Source organism: Aquila chrysaetos, chromosome 17 (genome assembly GCF_900496995.4).
Source record: "Aquila chrysaetos chrysaetos chromosome 17, bAquChr1.4, whole genome shotgun sequence".
In the NCBI taxonomy this organism is placed as follows: Eukaryota; Metazoa; Chordata; class Aves; order Accipitriformes; family Accipitridae; genus Aquila; species Aquila chrysaetos.
Genome location: NC_044020.1, coordinates 20,969,233 through 20,983,781, shown reverse-complemented (window position 1 = coordinate 20,983,781; position 14,549 = coordinate 20,969,233). Strand labels below are relative to the sequence as shown.

Genomic DNA, 14,549 nt, shown 5'->3' with positions numbered 1-14,549 from the left:
AGCTATGGCACAAACTCAGATGACAAGAATGTGCAAAGTTGTGCAGTGACAGAGAGAGGGAAGGAGCTAGGAGCTCTGGGTGCAACATTTCACTTGTCCCTGCCGTGTAGTGTAGGCAGTGCATGCTTCTGAAACTAGGACAACACTGTTCATCACCATGCTTGGTGACACTGACTCATATTGCAGAGAAGCTAAGGTTCCTGAAGGCCCATAGAAAAAGAAATGGAAAAAAAGGAGCTTCTGTAAGAATGCATGGGTGTAGTAGCCATCCTTCTCCTGACATCTACAGTGTATGGAATGGGAGGCGTAATGGAGTCAAACCTATAAGTCTCCTGTAAAATGAGTTATACTCTATAATCCTCATGGTCTGTGTCTACCACTGACAAGCAGGAGCAGATGGAGGGAAAGAACTGTTCACGGCTGTGATATATCAACAGATACGTAAGCAGGAGTGGATGTACCACAGGTGGCCTCTCTATACCCAACAAACAGAGCAAAAACAGATTTTCTGTGAAACACCTTCTCTCTGCTGAAATCTGCAACACCAGGGGGTGAGGAATAGAGGACCTAGTGGACCTGCTTCCACTTACGTGGTCATTGCTTGGTCACAGCTTTCTTTTCTTCCCAGTGGACTCTGCGCACCTCCCTGTCTCTTCACTGCATTGTAGTCCCAATGCTGTGAAAGTGTTTTGCTTGGGTGTGTGGGCACATAAACTGAGGGTTGCGGTGGCTGAGCTGTGTATCGTTCCTGTACTTCTCTGTTCTTTGCCTATTACGGACTTTTTGCCCTATGTTAAATGTGTTGGAATATGTAAGCAGAGGAACAGCAGTTGCCATCTCAGCTTCTTCTCCTTTTCTGTCTAGGTTGTGACAAACAGGGACACACAGGAGACCTTGCTGTGCATAGCATATGTTTTTGAGGTGTCAACTAGTGACCATGGTGCCCAGCATCACATCTACCGGCTGGTGAAGGACTAGAGACTCTCTGCCCTGAGTCGTCCATGGGATGCATGTCTAAGAAAAAAGCCTGTGCTTGAACAACCCCTGCCCCTCATACCAAACTGAAAAATAAACTGCAGATATTGTGTATTTTCAGAAAAGCAACTCTGAGCTGTTTTGTGATTGACAGGGTCAAATAAGTTTGCATCTCCAGGTTTGTGCGAATGGGAAAAAGACTTGGAGTCAAAGAAGCAGGCAAATAACTGCTTGAGCGTTTCACCACAAACAGCATCCTCTGGAATGTATTTCCCACAGAGCACACACAGGGTGTTCTCATACACAAAAAAGGAGCGGTATGCACCTGAGCGTACAGGTGGGGCAATGGCAGCAGCTTCCACAAGTTTGACTACATACGCACAGGTTGAAAATGTTCATGCTACATCTGGTCTGAGTGTGTGCACTCATATACATTCATTTGTAGGTCAACACATGCACAGACATGCTTACCGTACATTTATATGGATGTCAGTTAAGACATATGTGGACATATGCATGTGTATAGAGATTGCACATACAACCTACATATCTGCCTGTCTAGCTGTCCACCTTAGCAGGTGTGCAGTCACAGGCTCCTTCAGCCTTCCTTCTGTTAGAGGCTGGGTAGTGTTTCCCTCTTCTGTGCATGATAGTGAGAGACCAACCTTTCTTTTACCCATTAAATGAAGTTACGCTTAGAAAATTGGGTATAATTATTGCTGCTTTTTGCTTCTGTTCTCCCTGCACAGTTAGCGCTGCTCAGGGAGCTAGACTTTGCTCTTTTTTTGCACACCAGCAAAATAATTGTTTACCGAAATCAAAGTGTCCCACCCATTAGTTGCAGACAGCGAGGAGCACAAGTATTGCAAAGAATGCCATCTGGATGAGAGAGAATAGTGAAAAGAGGTTAGCTTTCCATGTTTCTAAGGCAATCAGTGTCTCTGCTTTGCTTGTAAACTGAGGTTGTTTACTCAAGAGTCACTGAGAGGCGATAATCTTGGTTCCCACAGTGCTGCTGATGTGGGGAAAGATCCAGCCATTCTTGCTACTCTGAGGGAAGAGGTGGGTTGCGTCATGCTCTGGCAGCCACTGAATGGGCAATTTATTGGGTGGCCAGGCACAGTCCCATGGCACAGATTTGGATATATGGTGTTACATCTCCTCTTTCCACAGTGCATCAGAACACCTTAGGAAACACCTCACCTATTTCAGATGTTTCCATCCTTGTGTTTTTGGCACAGAGAAAAGAACTTGTGGGTACTTGAGGAATCTGAGATACTGTCAGAAATGAAGGGTTTATTAGAACGGCACAAGGTAAGAGCTTCAGCCACACACAGATGAAATGACTTCTTTCAAGAATTTATGAACTTGTTGGTGCTCCCTTCTACAGCTTTCAGTCTGCTGGTTAAAGGGCTCTGTGGATTCCATGAAGATACCGTACAACTCTTCCCACAGCATATGTAGAGGCCTGTGAGATGTACATATCTCCTCCAGCTTCCTAACCATCTTCCTGTCCTTTAAAATGTTTCATTTCTGTATTTGAAGTTGTAAGTTGTACTCATTTACAAGGTACTCAAGGAGTCTTCTCACGGACTCATGATATTGTTTCCTGCACATTTAAATCTCAACTCCCTTTAAAGTTTAAATCTTCCACTCCTACAGAATGTTCTTCCCATGTTTTATGGACTCAGATTAATCCTTTGAGTACTTGAAGGTCTAAGGCTCCACTGGGCTTTTTCACAAGTATGGTTGAATATTCCCCATCCTCTCACTGAAATTCATGAAAAATGCTCAGCCAGTCACCTTCCAGTGTACCATCAGTATCACTTCTACTTGGTATATTACATTGGGGGTGGGAGGAGGGGGGTGGGAGAGGGAAGAAGGGATGGAATATTCACTTACTGGAACAGTAATTTATTTTTAAAACATAATCTGGTATCATAGTCAGTTTTATCTCCTCCAAACTCTTCATTATGCTCAGAGAAAGTACCAGCATCTTTCACATCAACTTTCAGCTTTCACTTCTCAGGCTCCTTAGCTTTTTCCCACAAGATGCTTTGGGCAATCTGCTTCTTTAGATGCTTGTTTCAACAATCTTAATTTTTCACTAGCTCTTCTTCTTGGTTGTGTTCAGGAGCTTCCTTGTGTGTTATGCTAGCTGTGCTTTCTCTTACCCAGCTTTAAACAAGTTCTGGTAAACACTGAACTTAGCTAGATAATGGTAGCTTTAACCACTCTGTGCAATACTTCTGAGGAGGAATCTGCTGATGCCTTGGAATCATCATGGTTTTATTTTGAAGCTGGTATTGAGAGCAGTTGTTCTTTGCTAGCTCATAAGTGTAGAGAAACATGCAGGTTTCTTCCTCAATGACTTAAATCTTTAGTATTTCTCTGGCTCGTTGCTGGCTGATAGTATGGAGTTTCTTTCTCTGAACTGTTTTCCAAAACCTGTGTAAAACTTATTCAAGCCTATAATGCTGCCTCTAGGTTCATAACAGTTTATGACCTTAGGACTCAATACAATCTTTTTTGACTTTGTGTTGCAGCTGGGTCAGTTGATTCCTCACAAGGAATTAATATTCAAGAAACAGTAAAGAATGAACTATTAAAATCTAACTTACAAATCAAGTGAGTTAAACAAGTTTATTATAGTAAAATTTTGATATGGGACCCCCTAAAAATTTTTGTCTGGAGCATGAGTTCACATTGGTGTGGCTGTCAGCACTTAGATGAAAAGCAAACAACTAAAAAGACCTTTAACAAAGATGACAGATGACTGTGTTAACTGAGGGGAAGGTGTGTACTGAAAAAGATGAGTATAGACCCATTCTCTTAACATCATCAGTGGTCAGGAGGAGAGAGAAAGCAGCAGGGTAAATTAATCTGCAGATAGGACTAAAGGAGATTTTTGCAAGATGAGTATGTATAGAGAAGTTGAACGACTTGAACATCATTGAAACACTAGGCTTGAACTGGGAGAATAAATACTAAGAATGATTTGAAATATAATTTAAGATGTCCTTAAAAGAAAAAGATAAAGATGGCAAGTGAAAGGTAAATTATGGGAAAGATAATCAGTGCCTGGGAGGTACATGATCCAAAACTGGACAGCCTGTTGGAACTAATTATCAAAGGACAGACGCGCAAATACAGAACTTCAGTGACAGAGATGAACATGAGTCAGTCAAAAGTCTCGTGGTGCTACCCACTCAGTGAAATGGAGACATACACTGGAGGATGAAGATTTTGATATCCGTGGAAGAGGTGATGCCAGGCCCTAAAAAGGGTGTTTTATTTGGCCTAGCACGTGAGGAATCCTGAGGATTTCCATTTCAACAGATTTCAAACAGAAGACCAGAATAGAGGCTACTTGTAAAGCCCTGCTGAATATGCTTCATATGCAGATACAATTTTAAAATAGAATATAGAATAGAATAGAACAGAACAGAATAGAACAGTTCCAGTTGGAAGGGACTACAAAGATCATCTAGTCCAACTGCCTGAGCACTTCAGGACTGAACAAAAGTTAAAGCATGTTGTTAAGGGCATTGTCCAAATGCCTCTTGAACACCGACAGGCAGGGGGCATTGACCACCTCTCCAGGAAGCCTGTTCCAGGGTTTGACCACCCTCTCAGTAAAGAAATGTTTCCTAACATCAAGTCTGAACCTCCCTGACGCAGCTTTGAACCATTCCCACGCGTCCTCTCACTGGATCCCAGGGAGAAGAGCTCAGCACCTCCCTCTCCACGTCCCCTCCTCAGGAAGCTGTAGAGAGCAATGAGGTCGCCCCTCTGCCTCCTTTTCTCCAAACCAGACAAACCCAGAGTCCTCGGCCGCTCCTCACAGGACATGCCTTCCAGCCCCGTCACCAGCTTGGCTGCCCTCCTCTGGACGCATTCAAGGACCTTCACGTCCTTCTTACATGGTGGGGCCCAGAACTGCGCACAGTACTGCAGGTGGGGCCGCACCAACGCTGAATACAGCGGGATAATCCCCTCTTTCGACCGGCTGGCCAGGCTGTGTTGGATGCCCCCCAGGATGGGGTTTGCCCTCTCGGCTGCCAGGGCACACACCGCTGGCTCACATTGAGCCTGCTGCCGACCAGCCCCCCAGACCCCTTTCTGCAGGGCTGCTCCCCAGTCCGGCATTTGTTCTCGTTAAATTTCATCTCATTGATGATTGCCCAATGCTTTAATCTATCCAGAGCCCACTGCAAGGCCTCTTGTCCCTCCAGAGAGTCAACAGCACCTCCCAGTTTGGTATCACCAGCAAACTTGCTAATGGTGCGTTCAACTCCTGCATCCAGAGCATTGATAAAAATATTGAACAGAACTGGCCCTGAGGAACACCACTGGTGACTGACCACCAGCCAGATGTAGCCCCATTCACTACAACCCTTTGAGCCCTGTCCTTCAGCTACTTCTTCACCCAGCACACTATGAGCCTGCTCATCTCTCAGTATCAAAAGTCTTACTAAAATACAGAAAAACTACATCCACCACCTTCCCTTCACCCACTAGGTGGGTGACTTTATCATAGAAGGATATTAAATCAGTTAGAGAGGACTTTCCCTTTGTGAACCCATGTTGACTGTGCCTGACAATTGCATTGCTCTTTAAATGCCTTTCAATAGCATCCAGTATGATCTTAATAATTTTTCCAGGTTCTGAGGTTAGACTAACAGGTCTATAGTTTCCTGAGTCTTCCCTCATGCCCTTCTTTTAGATTGGAATAACGTTGGCTAGCTTCCAGTCAGTGGGGACCTCCAATTTTGGTGCTCCAGTAAGCACAAGCTGCACCAGGACTAGCCTTACAGCACATAGCCCTGCACTGCTGGAGTCCCAGTGGGCCTGGACAATCAATTTGATGTGGAAGGGGGACTAATTGACTTACTTCCTCATTAAGCTATTGCACGCCAGTTGATCTGTTTTAACTGTCCAAGTGCAGGTTTCTATTTTCATGTAGGAGGTCCCTCACAAGGATGAGTCTTCACCAGACATTACTGTGGAGCAGCTGACATGATACTGCCTCTGCCACGCATGCTGCACTTTGCTGCTCATGGTCTGCGTCTAGGTCATAACCTGTGCTTTGAAGCATGGGAAGGAAAGGATGTGGGTAAGGAGGATAGCAAAGTTGATGCCATGAAGTCAGAGCTGGAGAAAGATGGTTTGGTTCTTGTTATGGGAAAAGGGCTCCATTTGTTTTTTATATATAATTAAGTATTTTCCCCCCAATCTTGCAGACCCTGCACTCTCAGAGGCTGCTTTTAAGGACTGTGTAGGGCTAGTGCTGTTAACCTCTGTGCAGGAGCCAAAAGTGGCTAGTAAAAGACAGAAGCCCTTTTTGCACGTATTAAGCAAAATCGACACTTTCTTCCTGTGCACAAAGTTCCTGCTGTAGCTACTCTCTCCAAGACAAAATATGCCTTCAAGAACTGACTTCCAAACAGCAACACAGAACACAGATGCCAACAGCTTTCCATAAGCTCTGTATGGCTGGGAACCAGCATCAGTCAAGCTTGGAGAAAGACAAGCCAAGTACTTTAAACACCTAGAAAACAGAGCATGTCGATATGCCTGCTGTTCTGTGCTACACATGAAAAATCCATGCAAGCTTTTGCCCATCTGGTGTCATTGCTAGCCACAGCAAGGTGACCAAACCATCCAGGACCAAATTAACTACTTCTCTGCAAACCAGCCAGCCCCCACAGTCAGCTACATAGGTATGAACGGCATCAAGTGGCTACAGTCCATTACTGATGCATGCACCTGCCTATTTCAGCCCTACGCAATTTCCTTCCTGATCTCTGAACCATGTGCAGAGCAGAAAACAAATCAAATAAAACCTCACTAATGAGAAAAAAGACTGACTCTTTGGAAAAGTATTTTTGGCCAACACAGACAACGAATATGTTTTGAAATGGAAGCCTGTACAGACAAAGCGCAGTGTTTAGTCCCTAGCAATGGAAAATTGCTTGTGACTTGTATTAGTACTCTTCTGCAAACATAAGTGTCCTGGTTTTGGCTGGCATAGAGTTAATTTTCTTTCTAGTAGCTGGTATAGTGCTATGTTTTGGATTTATGAGGTTTTGGTTATGAGAAGAATGTTGATAACACACTGATGTTTTCAGTTGTTGCTAAGGAGTGTTTATACCAAGCCAAGGATTTTTCAGCTTCTGATGCCCAGCCAGCAAAAAGGCTGGAGGGGCACAAGAAGTTGGGAGGGGACACAGCCAGGACAGCTGACCCAAACTGGCCAAAGGTATATTCCATACCATGTGACGTCATGCCGAGTACGTAAACTGGGGGGACTTGGCCCAGGGACAGTGGATCACTGCTTGGGAACTAACTGGGCATCAGCCAGTGAGTGGTGAGCAACTGCATTGTGCATTATTTGTTTTGTATATTCCAATTCTTTTATTATTATTGTCATTTTTTTACTGTTATTATTATCATTATTAGTTTCTTCCTTTCTGTCCTGTTAAACTGTTCTTATCTCAACCCATGAGTTTTACTCCCCCCCCCCCCCCCCCCCGATTCTCTCTCCCATCCCACTGGGTGAGGGGGAAACAAGTGAGCAGCTGCATGGTGCTTACTTGCTGGCTGGGCTTAAACCACAATGAGCCTGGTGCCTTGCATGCATCCACTGCAGGTTTACACTGGTACAGCAAACCCTGTGGAGTAGTCCTAAAGGAGATGAGCCCTAGAAGTCTACTCTAGTCCATCAGCTGATCATGAATAAAACCACATTAGCCCATTAAGATGTTATCAAAGCAATGAATACAAGCCAACAGGCTGAAGAACAGATGAAATCTTAGGCCAGTTGATTTAGGGATACTCATGCAGGTCTTTTTTTCAGTTAGTAGCAACAAAAGCCTCTTCTCTGGCATTGGTCCTCTCTACTCTTGCTCTTGGAGTTCACAGCTCCTTGGTTTCAATAACCAGGGTCAGCAAGAGACATCTACCTCCTTTCAAACTCAGTGGAGAAACCAACAGAAAATTCACGTCTGGGAGAGCTCACTTCTATGGAGGCTACCAGGTGAAGAAGATTTAATAAAGCTGTGAGTCAAAAGGAGTACTGGAAATTTTGATCTGGACAAAAAGGCTTCTGTCCCCTTGCAGACTGGGTGATATCCATGCAAAAATACTTGAAAGAGCAAAAGGACTGTAGATCTCTGTCCCCAAGGCTTCCTTTCTTGGAATTTCACCAGCAGAAACCAGACAGTACATCAGAACTAAGAGCCAGCCGCAATTTTGCTGAAAATAAAGGAAAGAAAACACCAAACAGCAGCATATGTTAAAAAAAAGCTAGCCTAGTTTCAAGAGTAAAGGCTAAATTGAACTCTAAACAACCAACAATAAATGAGGATATCAGAGTGTCTTACAAGTGTAATTTCTCTTGGGGCAGAAATGCTAGAAAGATTAACCTTAGCCTGTGAGGACTTGCTGTAAAATCAAAGGACAAAACAGCAAAAGCTGATTCCCCTGATCACTTTACAGCGACAACACTGAGGCATTAGAAGATAAAGTGACAAAACTGGGATCTAAATATCCATGTTTTCTTTATAAGAAAGCAGCTCAAGTTTCCATTTAACTGTGGCTCCTTTCTTTTCTAACCCACACGCTTCAGTTTACCAGCCGTCAATTGTGCAGCTACATCTGCTTGTGGAATCATGTCAAACTCGATTACTGAAATGATTCCACTTAAAGATAGTTTTCTGAGATAAGACAAAACAGACCATGGGTCTGAGCAACACAGAACTAGGTAGGACAGGAGCCCTCCCTTCATCTTCACTTCAAAGCCAAAAGAAACACTTCAGGTAAGACAAGTTCATTTGAATTCATTCATTTATCTGTGATGAGGGGGTGGGAACTTCTTAAGCTGACATTGCCAACAAAGAAAACATGTAGGTAGGCCTAGAGGCAGAGGTAGGGACTGAATTTAAATCTTCTTCAATATCTAGACCCAAGGATCATTATTTCCTTGAGTATTACATACATGCTTTAGCCTTTGGTGCAATGGTTTCCCAGTGACTTTTTCTTCCCCATTATCCAGCTCATTTTTCCTTGGTTCTTTGACATCTTGGACCAGATGAAGGAGTTGAAAAACTTGAGTGGTGACAGCAAAGAATAAGAAATTATTCAGACAGGTGAGAACACCCTGAAACTTGCTCTAAAGCTGTAGCAGAGGCAGAGAGAACACGTGCTGAGCCTCCAAGAAGCTGCCAGGGAGTCATGCTGCTTCACCAATCCTGCAAGCACAGTCTACATCAAAAACAAGCAGCAAGGCAGCAGCCAACTGGCATGCTTGTAACGGAACAGCAAGAGCAGGGCTACTCTACAAGGAAGGCTAGCCAGAAGCTTAGGTTGACCACAGCTCTGCCAGTAACCTCACAGACTGGGGTATGGCCCCATAGCATCTAAACAGGTGAGCAGAGCAAGGGTTGCAAAAGGTTCCACTGGCAGTCCAGTCACTGTCAGACAAAGGCCATGTAATGAGCCAGGGCTGAAGTCAGTCCAGGACTAGACACAGACAGACCTACAACATAGTTCAGACAACGGCTGGAGTGCCCAGCCCTGAACACAGATAAAGCTCCTGGGCTAATGAGCAGTGGGTGCACAGATGGAAACCCCAGGTAAAGCTAGTCAGGGCACCTGGGGCCTATTAGTGCATTCAGGGCCCCAAGAGCAGCTTCTCCTCCCATCACGGCGTGTCCTACACCTTGCAAAGGTCTGCTTCTTTGGGCAATCCTCCTCTTGGACACCAGATCCAGATCTACTACATTGGCGGCCATGTTCTGCCTGCATTTGGGTAAATTAACATGTTGATTCAGCAACTAGTCAAGACTCCAGATCTGTGATCCATACCATTTTTGGCCTCTTAAATGAGCCACAAAGTACTGGTGCTCATTCTGAGGAAAATAAGCAGTGCATCATTAAAGAAAAGCACCCCACTCTCCTCCTTCAAGTGGGCAATATAGCAATAATGATGGGAAGAACCTGAATATAGCAAAGCTAGAGAGTCTATATAAATGATCTCTTTCAGCCAAAAAGAGAAGCACCGACTTTCATTTTCAACCTCCCTAATTTCCCCACAGTACTCAGTACTGTTGCCATGCTGTTCCTTCACCTGAAATTGGTGGCTGGGACCCGAAGCAGTCTGTCTGTTACAGTAGAGGGGGTATACGCTGGAAAGCTGTGTGTCCGTTTCTAGATGCCTCAAACGCAGCTACTCAAAGCTGTTCTCAAAAGCTGTGTGTAGCCTTTAGGTTTGCTGGTCAGATGCCATAGATTCAAGTATACTGCTGATGATGTGCAACTCTCTCTGTTCCTCACTGTATGGACAACATCAGAGTGCCCCCATGTTAGCTTTGGTCTCATGTGAAAGACAGCTATTTGAAGCTGAAACAAAAGTCTAATGAGATTACTTTCCTAAGCTTACTAGTATATTGAGAAGAGATCTGCAGCCTAGTGCAGTCCCCTTGGTAGAAAGTGCATCTGCAGTATCAGCCACTTCAGTTCCGTTTCAGAGTGATCATTAAGTTCTTCCCTAAGTGATTGTCAATTTCATAGAAAGCTCCCATCTATTTTTTATCTATTTCCCAAGCATTTTTTACCTTCTTTCCAAGGTAGACTCCAAATGAGGACTTGGTTTCACCTATTCATCTTTCACTTTTACTTGAACTACACAAATCCCATATACCTGGGTATAAAGCTGCTTGTGCTTATGCCAACAGATAAAGAACACAACATCATGCTGTCTCTGTTAAAACAAACAGTAAACAAACAACAATAACACCATCACAAAACCTGTCAAACTTGTCCTCATTGTCTACTGGCTTCCTGCGCTGCTCATCTTTGAGGAAGTGGGTCTTTATCTCCAAAGTTTGAGCCTGAGTTATTTAAAGACTGACAACCGTTTGGGAATGAAGATCCTTCAGTCCTCACGTACAACAGGAGTTACTGCATTTGAGCTACAGCATCCAGGAGATGGACCATTTTTGGAGCCTACAACCAAAGAACCAAATGAAAATATCTCCACAGATCTCTTCAGCTCCTGCTGCATTGCAAGACAGATTTCCTTCATCGCTTGCTTTAAGGTAAACACATAGCAACATTTGTGTGCTTTTGTCCATAAATAAATGAAGAACAGAAAGCTGCTGCACGTGCTTCTCTTCTGGGCGAAAGAGGAACAAACACACGGCAGGTGACAGTGTTGGCAGCACTACCACCAGGATGCTTAGAGTCTGTTGAACCGAGTGGTTTATAAAAATCCACATAGGACAGAACGGAAGGTATGAGAGAATATATTTGATGTGAACACGCCCTTGAATTGAGAGCGTGTCAACAAGAGCAGCACCAGAGAAGGAAATGGGAATACACAAGGGACCTAGGAACGTGAAACGGATCTTCCTTCTGCAGAAATATTTATGGAAGAGCCTTGAGTTGCTCTTCATACACTGTAAAATACAGTTCCCCCCAGGGGGCCCATGTTCATAACTGCACGGGTCTCTTTCTGCAGGTATCTCTGCCCCAACTCTAGGCTACTTTCCCCCTCACACAACACCTTGTTTAGTGGTCCGCGCCAGAACCTTCCCAGCTGCGTTAAGACTGGAGAGACACCTCCGCTGCAGACAGCGTGAAGTTGGGTCCGTGAACTTTTTGTTGCACTTCCACCGACACGCGGGGGAAGGCAGGTGGGCACTTTCCGTGGGATCTCCGGGCACCTCCCTCACGGGCTTCTCTCGCAGGTAACGTCCCGCGCAGACGGCAGCCTGCAGCTGCCAGAGCAGAGCGCTCGGACTCGGGCAAGCTCACCAGCTCCGTGCTAGAAGCCACACCACCAGACCGGCCGCCGCGGGCTCGGGACCACCGAGCAGCTCAGCCGTGGGTTTGCCATGTTGCAGCAGCGCTCCGGGCGCCCGCGGCTGCTGCCTTCGTGCCAGCCGGCCGGCTCACGGCTGAGGGCGGCTGCCGCCCCCGCCGACGCGAAGCCGGAGGGAGACGTTCAACCGCCAGCCCCTCGGGGCAGGGGAGGCAGCCGAGCTGCCCCCGGCCCCGGCGCCGCCCGCCGGCTCTGGCAGGCTGCAGGCCCCCCGGGAGGTGGGGGGCGCGGCTCCGGGGGGGTTGCCGTGGGTGCGTGGGCGGCGCGGGGAGCGGGCTCCAGGCAGAGCTCTCGGAGAGGGGATCCGCCGCGGGATGGCGGCGGTTCTCTCGCTCCGGACTCAGCCCGGGCGGCGTGAGGCGCGCTGGAGGCCCGGGCCGGCGGCGCTGCCTCCCCGCCTCCGCGGGGCTGGAGCCTCCCCTGGGCAGCGCCCCCAGCTCCTCCCCGCTCGGTAGCGCCGGTCCGAGCCCCTCCTCCCGTTTCCGCTGGCAGGAGCTGGAGCCGTGTCCTGCCGTGCCTCCGCTGCTCCCCCGCCGCTCGGCCCCATCCGGCCCGGCCCGGCCCGGCCCGGCCCGGCCCAGCCCAGGGACGCGCGGGTGAGACCCGGCGCCGCGGGGGCCGGGGGTGGGGGGGGGGCGGCGGAGGGTTGCGGGGTCTTCCCGGCCTTGGGCGAGGGCGGGAGCGGGGCGGCGGGGGGCAGCCGGTGGCGGGGGGCGCCGGCCTGGCGGTTGGAGGCGCGGGGGGAGCGGCGGGGTCCCGGCGGGCGGGGCGGGCCGGGGGTGCGGGAGGGGTGCGGGTGGCTCGTAGCGGTGGGGAGCGTGTGGTGAAAACAATACCCGCCCCCCCCCACTCAGTGTCTGTGTAATTTTTGCGGAAACAGGAAAGTTAAGTTCGGAGGGACGAGGCGAGCCCCGCGGCGCCTGCTCCCCGCCGAAGAGCCCGCGTTGCCCATCTCTCACGGGAGCAGATGGCTTCGGCTGGGGATTTCTCCCAGCCGCCGGGGAAAACAACGCCCGCAGCAGCGCTGCTGGCAGGCGGGGGGCTTCCTTTCTGCTCCCCTTGCTCGCCCCCCCCCCGAGGTTGCAGCGGGGTGCCAGGGCGCCGAGCCGAGCCTTGGATGGGTGGGAGCGTGGAAGAGCCCCCGCGGGGAGCAGAGCACGCGTGGGAGTGCGGGAGGGAAGCCCGGGTGGCCGGAGGGGGCTGCGGTCCCGGGGGCGATGGGGGAGCAAGCCCCCGGTGGGCTGACGGCTCTCCTCGGCAGCCACCGGCAGAGCGGTGCCGACAGCTCCTGCCTTCCCCCCTTCTTATGTAAAACTTGACTCCAGCTTTGCCTTTTCCTGTTCAAGCTTTTGGAAACTTTTCTTGCTGAATCTTGGATATCCGCCTGTCACCGTGCTCCCGATGGGAGGTGGGAGCTCCGTGGGCAGAGAGGAGGACCCGTGGTATGGGGATGCTGTTTTGGGGGGAAAAGCTAGACTACCAGGGCGAATAAAGCTGCATTTCTTTACTTAATCCTTTTATCAACTCTTTTGTTCTATGCTTTTACTCTGTATAGTTCTGTGGTTTGAACCGCAGGGCTAGGAATGGGGGCACCTGGTTTTCCTACCTGACTGCACTGTACTTATTTTAAGACTTTGGGGTAAGTCACCTGGGAAAAAGCTGGATATTCTCCAGAACAGCCATGAGAGTCAAATCAGGCGGTTTGTTTTGTGCTGTTGTTACTCCTAGATGGGCCTAAACTTTACCTGTGGATGCCAAAACTTAATGTATTACTGTAGCAAAGTTCTTAGTAACAGGTGCCACAGGTAGTTTTAATGGTTTATTTGTTAAGTTGATGGATGAGGTTCTTTATTGCCGGAGCGCATAATGGCAAAGGATAATAACCACTGAAGAAATGTATTCGTGTGACTTATATCAGCATAGAATATGGGGCCAAAGTTAGCACCCACTGATTTTAAAAAATTTCAAAAGATAAATTAGCAATGTGATGTGCATGTGGCTGATAACACCAAGGACAAAAAATCAGTCTTCATAGTTATATGCCCTTTGCTTCCATTTTGCATTTTTTCTGAGCTCCAAGAATGAAAACTGATGGAGCTAATGTAGCTTCTGCGTCCAGATCTTTCCCTCTCGTATTTTTTAGACATGTGATGTTCAAACTGCAAATCCTACAGAGAAGGTCTTTTCTATAACAGGGCTGTAGAACTTACGGCAAATTTGATTTTGGGCGTCAGCACTTTCTTTAAAACTAATTCTCGTGAATAAAGCTGCATGAGAAGACCTTGAGGTCAGAATATAACTAATGGAGCATCATTTGCGTTATTCAGATGAAGCTCTGAGGTTAGAATGATACTGGTTCGTCTCTCTTGGGGAGGGTAGAGGGTTAACTGGGAATGTCAGTGTTATCTTAGTTATTGTGGTTATTTTAACAGAAAATAGCCATCAGAGATGTATATCCCACAGTCGTTGCTTTCCTTGCTATTTTAAGTTACTTTCTTCCAAAGCATGCCAAACCTCAGCCTGTCCGTGAGGGTATTTCCAACACAACTGTGCATTTTTAGTGTTTAACCCCTCCCTCCCCAAATACACAAACTAAAAAATTGCAGTAACAAAATGAAACATGGGAACAGCACAAAATAAAACAGCAAAGCAACATTGAGGCTGCAGCACTGGTTGGAGGAGTTACTTT

At 47.3% G+C, this 14,549-nt stretch overlaps 2 protein-coding genes across 4 annotated transcripts in view; both read left to right on the top strand.

Moving 5' to 3' along the window:
• Window positions 1-1,100, top strand: part of TEAD4 (TEA domain transcription factor 4) — a 59,827-nt gene extending 58,727 nt beyond the window's left edge. For both annotated transcript variants that reach the window (XM_030040680.2, XM_030040681.2), the window contains one exon: window positions 865-1,100. In XM_030040680.2, coding sequence (XP_029896540.1) covers window positions 865-978 — 114 coding nt within the window. In that variant the 3' untranslated portion in view covers window positions 979-1,100. The remainder of the gene's footprint in view (window positions 1-864) is intronic.
• Window positions 1,101-12,314: 11,214 nt separating this feature from the next.
• TSPAN9 (tetraspanin 9) overlaps window positions 12,315-14,549 on the top strand; it is a 192,056-nt gene continuing 189,821 nt past the window's right edge. For both annotated transcript variants that reach the window (XM_030040921.2, XM_030040922.2), the window contains exon 1: window positions 12,315-12,456. The gene's annotated coding sequence lies outside the window, so the exon portion shown is untranslated. The remainder of the gene's footprint in view (window positions 12,457-14,549) is intronic.